Below are 14,824 nucleotides of genomic sequence, written 5' to 3'. Positions count from 1 at the left end.
GACTATAATTGCAATCGTTCTATCAATCTGATGTTTTATTTTGTTTTGTTTTGTTTTGCCATATTGGAAATCAATGTGAGGGCATAGTGTATGCTAGCAAAGCTCTCTACCTCTGTGCCACATCCCTGGCCCAAACTTGGGGTTTAGAAAACAAAACAAAACAAAACCAAAACAACAACAAAACCCAAATATTCTTTAAAACAAAAAACAAACAAACAAACAAAAAACCCTAAGAAATGAATATGCTGTTTCACAAATAACATGGAAGTTTTACCTGATACACAGAATAAGTGTTTAGAAAACTTTTGTTTCAATCCATAGATTTACACGGGCAGGAGACAAGGGAAAGCTCATGAGAAGCACCTTTACAGGAAGCTGGACTCTCAGCATGGGAATCCCTATTGCAAAAATGGCTCACTCAGGGGCTGAGTCTTGCCTACCATGCCTGAAGACTTGGGTCTAACCTCAACCCAGGAAAGAGAAACCCAAAAATGTTCCATCAGGCATTTTACTCCAGTTAATTCTTTGATGAGATGGTTTAGCAGATTAAGGATGCCTGCCGTGAGAGCCTAGCGTAATCCTTGGAGCCCACATAAAGGTGGAAGGGGAGAATCAATTCTACAAAGTTGTTATCTTGACCTCTGTTCATGCGCTAACACACAGACACATACACACACACAATTTTAAAATATTAAACTTATTCTTATGTTTCCACAAAGCCTCAAAATATCCATGAAAATATGATACTGAACAGAAAAGTGAAACCCAGATATGAGACAGTGACCATCAGTTATTAGTTTTTAAAGTGACTTGTTATATTTAGTATATTTAGTATGGAAACATCATTTTTCATAACCAACCTGCTGACTGCATCAGCCCCTGGAAGGTTTGTCACACTGTTATTCATACTTTCATTTTCAAACCAACTAGCCTTCGAGCCTCTACTAAGGTAACCAGGCAACAATGACGCATAAGCAATGTATTACTCATCTTAGCACACTGAATCACAGCCTCCAGGTCATTTCTTACATCACAGTCATCAACATTAACAACTGCCAAATGGGGCTGAGGCAATGCCTCTGTGAGTAAAATAACTGTACTTTAAGCATGGAGACTTGATTCTAATCCGTCATGGCAGCTCAGTGCTCCTGTAACCCCAGTGCAGCAGGGACGTAGGGGCTCATAGCCCAAAAAAGACAACTCCAAGGTCAGTAAAAGACCTTGTCTCAAAAATAATGTAGAGGAAGGACGCTTGACATTGACCTCTGGCTTACACATCTCACGTATGCAATCCCTCTTCACGACATCCAGCTGCCTGTTGTACACTTTGTTAGGCCACAAAGGGCCATCATTTTCATATTAATACAGTAAGTATCCAAATCATATCTCCAGTCACAGTAGCAGTCTACATGCAAAATAAAAGCAGGTTTGGTGTGTGGTACATGCCTTGGGAGGCAGAGACAAGTAGAACACAGTGAGTTTGAGGCCAGCCTCATCTACGTAGCAAGCTTGAGGCCAGCCTGGATCAGAAAAACAAAACAATAAACTAAATCAGTCAATTTAAAACTACTTCCTAAATAACTCTCAAAATCACCCATATCTTTCAACTTTCCACTCCTTTAATCCAAGCAACTATGATTTTTTTTCGTTCTTTCTTTCTTTCTTTTTCTTTTTCTTTTTTTTTCTTTTTTTTTTTTTTTGAGACAGGGTTTCTCTGTGTAGCCTTGGCTGTCCTAGACTCACTTTGTAGACCAGGCTGGCCTCGAACTCACAGAGATCTACCTGCCTCTGCCTCCCTGAGTGCTGGGATTAAAGGCACCACCACTATGATTTCTTACAGGAATCATCACAGTAGCCGGCAGGTTGGCTTGGTGGCAGCCAGGTTCAATACAATCTTGGAAACACACAAGGTGGAAGGAGAAAGCCGCTCCTGCAAGGTGGCCTCTGACTTCCAATATGTGCCATGACTCTCCTGTCCTGCACACTCGATGAATACATAAATGTGTTTGTTTTAAAGAATTACTACAGCACTTGGCTTAATTTCCATCCAACATCAAGGACTAAAAAGAGCAGCTTTTACAGTCACTCTGAGGACTAACTGGGCAGACTTCACAAAGCCCACAGCCTCTCTGTTCTGGGATGGAGACTGTTACCCTCTTACCTTGCAGGCTACATCCACCAGCCGCACCTGGGTAGCTTGATTTTCTGGTAGTTTACTGCCAATTGCAAGCAAAGTGTCTAACAGTTGAGCTAGGACTTGATGAGACTCTAGGAAAGAGGAAAGATCGAGTTAAAAAATTTCAAAAGAAACCATTGCCAACACTAATTTACTTTGGGAAGGAAAATAGATTCTATCTATCTATCCATCTATCTATTTCTGTCTAATCTTTCCTCCTCTCAATTAAAAGCTAAATTTCCAAAAGAATTGGGTCTTGAAAATTTGCAACTTCCACAGGAGTAGGGATGAATTAAATGCCTTCCACAAAGGACTAGCAGTGGCTATTTAATTAGAAAAGTTGGCTGAAGCAGGAAAGCATTCCATGTCAAACAAATAAACAACAGTATACTGGGCTGAGTGTGGTGGGGTACACCTTTAATCCCAGGATGAGGCAGAGGCAGGCAGATCTCTGAGTTACAAATCAAGTTCCACTGAGAAACCCTGTCTCAAAGAACAAAAAACCAGCCAGGCTCAGTGGTCACACCTTTAATACCAGCAGTAGGGAGGCAAAGGCAGGAGGATCTTTTTGAGTTTGAGGCCAGCCTGGTCTACAAGTGAGTCCAGGACAGCCAGGGATACACAGAGAAATCCTGCCTCAAAAAACTGATCCAAACAAAAACAGAAAACAAAAACTCAAAAAGAAAAAGAAAAACCAAGCCAAACAAACAAAAAACAAAAATAAAAGCCTTCCAAGCAAATTCCAAATATGCAGCCATACCAGGTGCCCCATGACCTATAACCTATACTTTATAACTCATTTCTTCAAGTTTTCAATTCTTTTCCTTTTCCTTGTTTGTTTTGAGACAGGGTCTTGTGGCAGGATATTTGATCCCATTGTGAACTCCGAGATTGTGAACAGTAAAAGCCTGTTTATTGTTTGGTGTGGCTCAGCCCTAGCACAAGCCTTTAATCCAAGAACTTCCTGTTTATTATAAACAGGTGATTATGGTGTGGCCCAGCCTTAGCACATACCTTTAATCCAAGAGCTTTCAGTATACAGGATTTAATAAAATTAATCCTAGCTCAAGAGGCGGAGCAAGAAGCCAGATGACTGGGATTAAACAGAAAGGAGGGACTTTGAGGAAAGGTATTTAAAACAGCATGGAGAAGAAAGAACTGACATTTTCCTCCTGGGTTGTTGGGTGAGCTATCAAGCTTTTGGCTTTGGGCCTTTTGGCTTTGGGGGCTTTTAGCTTTTGGGTTTTGGCTTTTTCCTTTGGGATGGGAGCTGAGTAGGAAGGTCAGCTGGAGGCTTTCTCTGCCTCTCTGAGCTAGCAGGTTTTCACCCCAGCATCTGGCTCCTGAGTCTTCATTGGTAAAAATCAACGGTTGGAATTTTCATTTTTAATAACGACAGGGTCAGGGTCTCGTGTAGCCTTGATCTCCCAGGGTAGCCAAAGAGGATCCAGAACTCCTGATGCTGCGGCCCCATCTCCCCCAGCCGGAAACGCAGGTGTCCCCACACCTGGCTACTCTTTCAAGTCTTCCCAGTACGTTATCCAACTTGCTGCATTTCTCACTCCTCATCTCTCTCAGGCTAACTTGACCACCTAGAAAGTATCCTCCTGGGCTCACCTAATCCCCAAGAGAATTAACTGTCCATCTCCTCTTGGTTCCACAGCAGGCATACTTTACCCTACTTTCATATTACACTAAACCAGAAACAGAAAGAGGCTTGAAGACATAGATAGTTTTTTATTCACCTCCATTCTCTCAAAATCTAGAATAACTCATTATGTACTCAATAAATACCTAATAAATGGCAAAGAGCCAAATCAAAAAACAAGCAAACAAAGACCTATGTCAGTCTTCTTAACCGGCTCCTCATTGTATAAAGGCTCTTCTGGAACTTCTATAATTGTATGTATGCTTTTGGTGTATTTTTCCTTTACAATGATCAAATGGGTATTTGACAAGTGAATATTAAACAAATCTGCCACCAGCTGAAATTGCTGCTAGCATGACCAGAGGAACTGTTTCATAAAGAAAACATATAAAACAGTATTAAAACATGAGCAAAAAAAAAAAAACAACACATACATACATAATACATACATACGCTCTGTCTTTCAAGTTACAGCCCTTATAAACACACACATGCACACATTCTTTCTTTCTCTCTCTCTCTCTCTCTCTCTCTGCCCCTGAACTCAAAGAATACAATAGGGTGAATAACTAGGAGCCTCCTAACCTATGGTGTCCATAAAATATTAAGGTGACTTTAACAGTAACTTTATTCACCGAGTTCAACTACATGATCTCTACGGTTCATGTTCTATTCTCTGCATACCTTAGAAGGCCAAAAACTTGGAACTCAGGAGAGGAATAGATCAAATTTCTAAGAAATGATTAAGAGACAGAATTAAAAGACTTAGCAAAAAATAAGCTAGCTATTTGCCATGGATGCTGTATAATCTGAGTCTCTCTTTTTTATTTTTTATTTAAATAGCATCTTGTCTTCTTTATTTTGTCCTCTATAATCAAAAACAATTTTAAAACTCTTTATTATTATAATTTATTTACATTACATCTCGATTGTAATCCGTTGGCTCTTATCTTCCTATTCTATTCCCACCCTCCCTCCCTCTTCCACCCTATTCCCCTCCCCTAGTCTGAGTCTCTTTTTAAAGGCTATGATGAGGCTCATATCGAAGCTCTCTGTGGTGCTGTGGGTAAGAATGGCCCCCATAGGCTCATATAGTTGAATGCTTAGAGAATGGCACTATTTGAAGGATGAGGAGGTGTGGCCTTGTTGGAAGAAGTGTGTCACTGGGGTGGGCTTTGAGGTTTCAAAAGCCCAAGCCACACCCAGTAGCTCTCTCTCTTCCTGCTGCCTGTGGATCCAGATGCAGAACTCTAAGCTACCTCTCCAGAACCAGGCCTGCTAGCCGCCCGCTTCCGGCCAGGACATGATGGACTAAACCTCTGAAACTGTAAACAAGCCCCGATTAAATGCTTCCCTTTGTAAGAGCTGCTGTGGCCACGGTGCCTCTTCATAGCAACAGAACTTCAATGGACGCTGGCATCAGGAGTAGATATTGCTGTGGCAGGTCTGAGCATGCTGCAGGCTGGTGAAATGTAGACTCTGGGGCTTTGAGTTAGGAAAGCAGCTGAACATTTTAAGCAGGGCTTAATGGGCCATAGAGTGCGAGTGTGGAAAATGCAGTGCTGAGAGCAGTGTAGATGACGGCGGCCCAGCTCAAGGGGTTTCAGGGAAGAATGCCAGTAGGTGGCCTAGAGACCATTCTTGTGACATTTTAGCAAAGCCTGGGGCTAAACTGAAGAGTTTAGATTAATAGCACTGGAAGAGAGTTCAAGATAGCCTAATATTGACTATCTCGGGGGGTTATTAGTGGCCACTCTTAAGCAGAGCTAGAATGAAAAGGAGCAGAGCAAGGAAAAATATGAGTTTGATGAGAAAAGGAGCACCATCCCAGGAAGTGTAATGGAGCTAAATTTAGTACTCAAGGGGATGAGACATTAAAAAACAAAAAACAGCCCGATGCTAAATGGAACAAAGGGAGTGGTGGCTTCAGAGCAAGGCCCCACCACAGCTAAGTGCCCATGTGTAAAAAGGAATTAAGGAAAAGTGTAAGCAATGGAGGAGGCCATCAAACACAGAAAGCTGGGGAAGCGGATTTCAATGAGGAGGCCAAGTTCGGCTCCAGGAAGTGGAAGAACTTGGCAGCTTCAATCACATGGTTCTGGCTTTAAAATCAAGGATTCAAAAAAAGGGTTGTGGAATCTCCCTCTGCAGCTAAGGAAAGCTCCCGAGGCCAGGTATCACAGGTGTCCCTGCATGGAGGCTCAGGGAGGCCACGTGTGATGTTCGGAAAGTGAAGTCTGAATTTCAGCGGAAACCCCAAGCTATTAGAGATGCCAGAATTGTAGGATCCCTGCCGGGGAGAGCTGCTAACAGGGAGTGGAACCAGCCCAAGAGAGAGAAGTGTGTTGCAGTCAACAAAGCTGAAAGGAGATCTGAACATGTGTCTTTGACATCAGACATGGACGTGCAGAGTTTGGAGTCAGCTGGTTTTTTGTCTTACTTTGGTCCAATATTTCCTTGCCATGTTCCCTTCCTTTCCTTTCCCAATGGCCTGTGCCATTGTGTTGAAAATATGTGGTCTGTTTTTTAAATTTTTATTTTACAGGGGGTTACAGTTATGAGACTGTATGACTCTCAGAAGAGACTTTGAACTTTGGACTTTTAAGCAAGTTTGAGGCTGTGATAGCCTATGGGGACTTTTGAAGTCAGACTGAACGCAGTTTCTGCATTGTGCTAGGGCCACAGCCTATGGGGTCAGGGAATGGAACACAGTAGTTAGAATAAGGTTGGCCCCCATAGGCTCATGTATTTTAAATGCTTAGGGAGTGACACTTCTTGTTGGAATAGGTGTGGCCTTGATGAAGGAAGTATGTCACTGGAGGTGGGTGGTTCGCGCTCTCTCTCTTCCTGCTTGCTGCCTGCAGATCTGGATGTGGAACACTCAGCTCCTTCCCCAGCACCACGCCTGCCTGCATGGGGCCTTGCTTCCCACCATGATGTAATGGACTAACCCTCTGACATTGTAAGCAACACCAATTAAATGCTTTCTTTATAAGAGCTGCTCCCGTCATGGTGTCTCTTCACAGCAATAGAACACTAAGTCTCTTTCTCTTAGGTTTCTACTTTGGAGATAAAATATTTCCAGTTAAAGCTAGTATATAAGAAAGAACATTAACCCAGGAGCAGTGGTTTGCACCTATAGTCCCAGCACTTGGGAGGCAGAGGCAGGTGGATTGCTGTGAGTTCAAGGCCAGCTTGGCCCACAAAGCAAGTCCAGGACAGCCAAGGCTACACAGAGAAACTGTCTCGAAAACAAACAAACAAACAAAAGGACATTACAGCTGGATACAGTGGCGCACACCTTTATTACTAGCACTTGGGAGGCAGAGGCAGGTAGATCTCTATGAGTTTGAGACCTTGAAATTATTTTTTAAAGGGAAATTAGTATCTATCTTCTATGTTAAATAAGCTGTTACACAGCACTTTGTAGAGGTCACAATGATAGTTATTAAGTTAAATCTATAGGCAGAGATAGAAACACTGTTTTTTTAAAAAGTCTGACCTTTAACTCCCTATGCAGGCAACTTTGAGTCGTCCACCTCTACTGCCCAGGGCTAGGGTTACATTGTGAGCCACCATGTGCACTTTATGTGGGGGGGGGGGGGGGGGCTCACACCTAGGACTTCATCCTAGGCAAGCACTCTACAACTGAGCTATGACCACCCAGGTTATGCAGTGACGGCGACTAAGCCCACAGCTTCATGAAGGCTAGATAAGCACTCGACCAACTGAGCCACATCCCTGCCTGACATAAAGCTCTATTTCAGCCCTAATATAAGTAAATACATGTATAGGTTTCTATTAAAGCATCTTCAAGTTCCCTTTTCAGAAGAAGGAGTGGCTTATGCATATAATCCCAGGAGACTCAGGCAAAGGATTGCTTCATAATTTAGGTCGCCTTGGGTACCTAGCAAGTTGCAGGACTGCCTGGACTAGTAGAAGACACACACACACACACACACACACACACACACACACACACATTCTCTCTCTCTCTCAAGTTCTTTTTCTTAACAACCAACACAAAACTTTGCTGTGAATTCTCTGCATGAGGACTAGATTTCTGCCCTGACCACATAGCTTGTAGGTTGCAACTTACTTTCATTCTGCAGTATGTTAATGGCATCATCCATTATGCAGTCTGGAGAGAACCCTGCAGTCTTTGATAATAATCCCAACAATGATGCAATTTTCAGCCTCACAGATGGGTCATTCTCCTAGGGGGAAAAAGCACCTGTCATTTGATGATCTACTCTTAGCCAGGACACAGGAAAATGACATCCCAAAGGAATTCAAAGATCCAACTACTCCAGAGCTTCATTTCTGAAAAGTTAACTTCATACGCCTCAAGAGAGAGCCTTATCCATCAGGGCTATACTCAATACTGCAAATGGAATTCCTTTTTCTTTTCAAGACAGGGTTTCTCTGTGTAGCCTGAACTGTCCTGGAACTCACTCTGTAGACCAGGCTGGCCTCAAACTCACAGCGATCTGCCTGCCTCTGCCTCCAGAGTGCTGGGATTACAGGCATGTGCCATTATGGCCAGCACAAATGGAAATGTTTATGTCTTCCTGATATCATTATTCTAAAACTAAAACATGTGCGTTTGACACTAAAAGTGCCCCATTTCCACTATTCAGTCAGTGTTGGCTGTCACGGCCATTTTGCCCACCAACACCACTGGGACTGCTACTCCTGGAGTCACTGGCGCGTGGGAGCTATAGCTGCCACTGTTATCACTAGAAGGAATCTTTCATCACTGACTTTTGTGCATCAGCAGATCCTGATTGGATGGTTGGGACACGCAGGCGCAACTGACTGAGGAAAGATCATGTGCCTGGGCTCCAGCTGTGAAGGAGAAAGAGGAATGAGATGTCTGGCCATCTTAGCTTAAAAAGGAGCAGGCTCAGCCAGGCCTGGTAGCGCACGCCTGTAATCCCAGCACTCAGGAGGCAGAGGCAGGAGGATCGCTGTGAATTTGAGGCCAGCCTGAACTACAAAGCAAGTCCAGAATAGCCAAGGCTACACAGAGAAACCCTGTCTTGGGGAAGAGGGGTGGGGGGGAGTAGGAGGTTCATCTTTAAGATTGCTGTGGGAAGAAATTTCTCTCCCTATGACATTTAAGAATGAGTCCTTTTCTTTATCATACTGTATAGTTAAATATGTGGCACAATCCTCAACACTGAATATATGAAATTGGGGGGGGGGGTGTCTCGTCAGTGTTGACATTAAGTAATCATTCTATACCAATGACAAAAATATTTAAATTTGGGTTGAACATATTTGACCACATCCCCTGGATGGGGAGGCCTGGTGGCACTCAGAGGAAGGATAGCAGGCTACCAAGAAGACACTTGACACCCTATGAGCATATACAGGGGGAAGACGTCCCCCTCAGTCACAGTCATAGGGGAGGGGAGTAAGGGGAAAATGGGAGGGAGGGAGGAATGGGAGGATACAAGGGATGGGATAACTACTGAGATGTAATATGAATGAATTAATAAAAAAAATAAGTAAATAAATAAATAAAATTGGGTTGAAAAAATCAGCTGCCATCCAAATGTGACCACCGTCACCCCCCTCCTCATCTATATATTTTTAATTGTGGTTTTTTGTTTTGGCTTTGTTGTGGTTTGGTTTTTTTGAAACAGGATCTCTCTGTGTAGCCTTGGCTGTCCTGGACTCACTTTGTACAATAGGCTGGCCTCAAACTCACAGCGACCCGCCTGCCTCTGCCTCCCTGAGTGCCGGGATTACAGGCGTGCGCCGCTGTGCCTGGCTGGGGTTTGGGTTTTTTTCTTTCCCATTTATCTACTTATGTCTGTGCACGCGTGTAGACATGTGCCACAGCACATGTGTGGTGGTCAGGAGACAGCTGCTGAGAACTGGTCCTCTACTTCCACCTTGCTGAGGAAGGGTCTCTCTCGTCTCTGTTGTGCTACATACTGCTAGCCAGCTGGCCCACCAACTGCCAGCTGACTCTCCTGCTTCTGCCTCCTATCTCTCCATGGGAGTGCTAACATTACAAATGTGCTACAACACCCAGTTCCTTTCTCTCTCTCTCTCTCTCTCCCTCCTTCCCTTCCCTCCCCTCCTCATCCTCCCCTCCCTCCCGCCTCTCTCAGTTTTTCGAGATAGGTTTCTCTGTGTAGCCTAGCTGTCCTAGATCTTCCTTTGTAGACCATCCACCTGCCTCTGCCTCCTAAATGCTGGGATAAAAAGCATGCACCATGGGCTGGAGAGATGGGCTCAGAGGTTAAGAGCACTGGGTGCTCTTCCAAAGGTCCTGAGTTCAATTCCCATCAACCACACAGTGGCTCACAACTATCTATAATGAGATCCATCTGGTGCCCTCTTCTGGTGTGCAGGAGTACATGCAGGCAGACACTGTATACATAATAAATAAATCTCTAAAAAAAAAAGTGTGCACACCACAACCTGGCTGGCACCCAGCTTCTTCAGGTAGTCAGGTAGTCAGATTTACACAGCAAGTACCTTTACCCCACTGAACCAACCTCACTGGCCTGGTTTTTGGTTTTCTAAGTCAGGGTCTGCTTCTATAGTCCAAGGTGGCCTGAAGCTCACTGTGTAGCTCAGGCTGGCTACAACGTCTCAATCCCCCTGTCTCCACCTTCCCAGCACTGGAATTACAGGGATGCACCACAACCAGCTCATCCAAAATCAACCAGATAAGGGAAAGGAAAGCAGGTGCCGAGCATGCTATGCCTTTCAGTACATGCATTACTTTGGGAACATCACTTTTTGTAAAATTAATCTTCGAGTGTAAATGCAGAGAAAGAGAAAGGGGTTGAAACCAGTGAAAGCTAGCGTAGAGACAAACTCATTACAAAATGACCCCGGCAGGCGCTCAAGACCTTCTTACCTTGTAATAATGTTCCAAGAGAATCCTGACCACCCCCTCCACGCTCTCCGCCTCTACGGGTTTTCTGGCGAACTGGAGTAGGTACTGCAAAGCATCGGCGGAGGAGGTGGCCTTGCACAGGTCTATGTGCAGAGCAGCGGATTTACTGGGTTTTGTTAATCGGAGCTTCTTGGAAGCAATTTCCTCCTGCTGTTGCTGTAAGACAGTAAAGAAGGTAAGATGTGAACACAGAGTCTATAAATGTAACTTGGGTTCACCGTATGGAAATAATTTTTCCCTCCTAACACATACGCTTAGCTAATAGAACTTAAGAAATACAGTATTGGGTTGTGTCTGGCTCCCACTCTCACAGCTCCATACAGATAGCACCTGGGCAAGCACCAGCCCGACGGGCACCCGGTGACTCTGAGCCTCTTGGAAATTTGAAGATATGACAGAGGCTCGTTATGAAAGAGAAACGAAAACCTACATTTCCACCCCCAAAGGGGAGACCAAAAAGTTCAAGGACCCCGACGCATCCAAGAGGCCTCCTTCAGCCTTCAGCCCCGAAATCAAGGGCGAACACCCTGGCAGGTCCATTCGTGATGTTCCAAAGAAGCTGGGAGAGATGTGGACAGCACCGTGCAGATGACAAGCAGCCCCGTGGGAAGGGTGCTGCTGAAGAAGAAGCACGAAAAGGCTATTGCTGCCTACAGAGCTGAAGGAAAGCCTGGTGCAGTGGAAAGACGGGTGGGTGGTCAAGGCTGAACAGAGCAAGAAAAATAAGGAAGAGGAAGATGAGGAGGAGGATGAAGGGGAGGCGGATGAAGAGGAGGATGAGAAAGTTGGTTCTAGCGCAGTTTTTTGCCCTGTCTATAAAGTTCTTAACCCCCCTGTACACAACTCCTTTTGAAGAAAAAAGCTGAAATGTAAGGCTGTGTAAGATTTGTTTTTAAACTATACGGTATCTTTTTTTTTTTCTTTTTTTGGTATAGTTAACACACTACCGAGTGTGTCTTTAGCTAGCCCTGGCCTGGTGGTATTTTCAATGGCCACTGGCCTTGCCAGGTACAATCTGGAGATTGTAAATTGGCATGGAAATTTAAAGCAGGTTCTTGTTAGTGCACAGCACAAATTAGTTATACATGAGGGCAGTAGGGGTTTTTTTCTTTCTTTTTCTATTTTGTTTTTTTTTTCTTTTTCTTTTGTTTTGTTTTTCCATCTTCAGTTGTCTGTGATGCAGCTTATAGGAAGATAACTGTTGTTCTGTTAACTGAATACCACTCTGTAATTGCAAAAAAATTTTTAAAAAGTGCCTGTTTTGTTGACATTCTGAATACTTCTAAGTAAATACATTTTTTTTAATTAGGGGGAAAAAAAAAAAAAAGAAAGACAGTATCATCAGGCCAGTGAGAGGGCTCAGTGGGTAAAAGTGCTTGCTGCCAAGCATGACCTGAGTCCCATCACCAGAACCCACATGGCAAAAAAACCAAAACCTTACGCATACACTTGCACAAAATAAATAAACTTTTTTTTAAAAGTTTAAGTTTGTATAGAAGGGAACATATCCTATAGGTTCCTTAAGTCCTGACATAATGAGCAGGAACAGAAAATAACTGTAAGATAATTGTCATACTCAGTAATTTTCTTTACTCTTAATATATTATTTTAGTGTAGGTAGCAGTCATCTCCCTCAAATCTGCTCTATCAGGGTAATTGCAGTCAGGAACATTATATAACATGAACAAAGAAGCGGCTTTGAAGTGAAAAGAATTGTACACTACTAGCTGAGTGACGCCTCGTTTATAAAATGGCACGCCAACACCAGCCCAGGGGCACGCCTGAGAACCCTGCTGTCCTGTCTTTACTGTGCATGCATGTGACAAGCACTAAACACACGCCCTCCCTCCTTATCTTCACAACAAACAGGTCACCAGGAGCAGACAAAGTATAAAAATGAATTCTTCCAATAGCTGGGGTGCACACCTGTAACCCCAGTATTTGGGAGATAGAAGCAGGAGGCTCTAAAACACATTTATTTACTTGGACTGCAGCTGGCTCAAAAGCGAGGAATGACTTTCTCCCCGGGGGTGGGGGGGACAGGTAAGGAAGGGAATAATATCTGCCAACGTGGTAACATTTTATGGAACCGGGTCCTATCACTTTTGCCATCAGGGAGCACAGACTGGTGGGGACACAGATACACTGGCGCCTACAGGAGCCCTGAATGAGGTCGGACAGAGGGTACAACAGAGCGCACGGAAACAGCAGCAGAGGAAACTAAGCTCTTTCAGTCAAGTCTTGAAGCAAAACCAAAAGGCCACTCAGTATAGAGTAAAAAGTAACAAAGAACAGCATGTGTTTTGTGTAAAACTGACAACTACAAAAGTTCTCTGGGGTGTGACCCGTGTCATGCTAGAAAAGGAATGTAAGGGGAGGAAGAAGTGGCACTATATAAAAACGTGACTAGCCAGGCGTGGTGGCGCAAGCCTTTAATCCCAGCACTCGGGAGGCGGAGGCAGGTGGATCGCTGTGAGTTCGAGGCCAGCCTCGTCTACAAAGTGAGTCCAGGATGGCCAAGGCTACACAGAGAAACCCTGTCTCAAAAAACCAAAAAAAAAATAATAATAATAATAACAATAATAAATAAATAAATAAAAATAAAATAAAAATGTGACTTCTTTGGCGCCTCTAACTGTAAAAAACAAACAAACAAATCCCATTAAGCTGGCAAGCTTATTCTACCTATATTTACAACAATAGAAAGAAAAGGAGGCGTGGGGGGTGGGGGGCGGCTAGAGAGAAGGCTCGGTGGTTAAAGCACTTGCTGCTCATTCAGAGGACCCAGCACCCAGCTCAGGTGGTTCACAAACACCTTTAACTCCAGCTCCAGATTTCTGACACACCTTCTTCCGGCCTTCGCAGGCGCGCAAACACATGCAACACACACACACACACACAGACCATCACACAAATAAAGATAAATCTTTAACGAAGAACGGGGAGGAGACAAAGGAGAGAGGAGGTAGGAAGGGGAAGGAATACAGAGCCAGGAAAAACAAAACAAAACAAACAAACAAAACAGAAAATCAGCCACAGATGTTGGCGCTCTGCAAAGCTAGAACAGCTTTCTGACTCTTACCTCGTTCAGAAAGTTCAGAACTAGTTACATGCAAAAAGGAACCAGAAAATGTTCTACAGAGCCCTTTGCCATGCCCGTGGGGCTCTGCATACAGCCCTGCTCGTCTCTGAAAGTTGGGGAGCAAGAGTTAGGAGGAGTTCTGCCTCCACCCGAGGACAACAGGATGCAAATGTAACCAGATCTGGCACAACCGATTTGTGAGACGTCAAAGTCAGACAGCGGACAGTTTTTAAAAAATATACAGTGATTTGTTTTTGCTAATTTTGTTTGGTTTCGTTTCAAGTGCGGTCGGGGTGTGACTCAGAGGTAGAGTGCTTGCTTAGCATGCTCAACACCCTGAATTCGATGTCCAGAAACTTAAAAACTAAACAAAACAAAACACACACACAAGAACAGCGGCTTCGACCTAACACGCCCCCTGAAGTGCAGCCTGGAGCTAAAACCTGAGTCGGCTACACACAAATTTAGGCGCCTATCTGGAGAACAGCGTGGACTGTGGACAACCTTCCCGCGCCGACCGGCCCACGACTTTTCCCACCACAGCTTACCTGAACCACTTTAGTGAACTCCTCATACACCCGCTTCTTAAGGTGCGCCGCCATGGCTGAGCCGGACTTCCTCGGCTTCCGTACTCGCTAGGAGCGCCCAGGAAACGCTTTCAAACGCACCGACTCCGCCGCAATCCCAGAAGGCAGTGGGGCTCCTGGATAGAGAGGCCGCTTCCTGAAGCTCGACTGCTCAGGCACGCTGTGAGCCGATTGGCTGACTTTACGGCGGCGGATACGGAAATTAAGAGCGCGTCCAGAAAGCTGGGCGGTCCGGAGCTCGAGGCAAAACCCGGAGCTGTGTCCTGGAGGCAGAGCTGAAGTTCCGGTCTTCCTTGACGGTTTCCTGCTAGAATCTTACGGTGAATGTTGCTTTAGTTCTAACTCTCCCCTGAAGTTCATTTTCCGTCGTTCCAGTAATTTAAAAGTTACCCACAATAAGAAATAAAAA

At 44.4% G+C, this 14,824-nt stretch overlaps 1 protein-coding gene across 1 annotated transcript in view; it reads right to left on the bottom strand.

Moving 5' to 3' along the window:
- The window catches only part of Ints4 (integrator complex subunit 4), a 65,264-nt gene extending 50,722 nt beyond the window's left edge, over nt 1–14,542 (bottom strand). The window contains exons 1-4 of the mRNA XM_051148977.1: nt 14,377–14,542; nt 10,708–10,902; nt 7,924–8,041; nt 2,162–2,268 (exon numbers count right to left, since the gene is read on the bottom strand). Coding sequence (XP_051004934.1) covers nt 2,162–2,268; nt 7,924–8,041; nt 10,708–10,902; nt 14,377–14,430 — 474 coding nt within the window. The 5' untranslated portion in view covers nt 14,431–14,542. The remainder of the gene's footprint in view (nt 1–2,161; nt 2,269–7,923; nt 8,042–10,707; nt 10,903–14,376) is intronic.
- Nucleotides 14,543–14,824: the final 282 nt, after the last annotated feature.

Source organism: Acomys russatus, chromosome 7 (genome assembly GCF_903995435.1).
Source record: "Acomys russatus chromosome 7, mAcoRus1.1, whole genome shotgun sequence".
NCBI classification, from domain to species: domain Eukaryota; kingdom Metazoa; phylum Chordata; class Mammalia; order Rodentia; family Muridae; genus Acomys; species Acomys russatus.
Note: the sequence above shows the minus strand (reverse complement) of the source record. Positions and strands in the feature narration are given on the sequence as shown.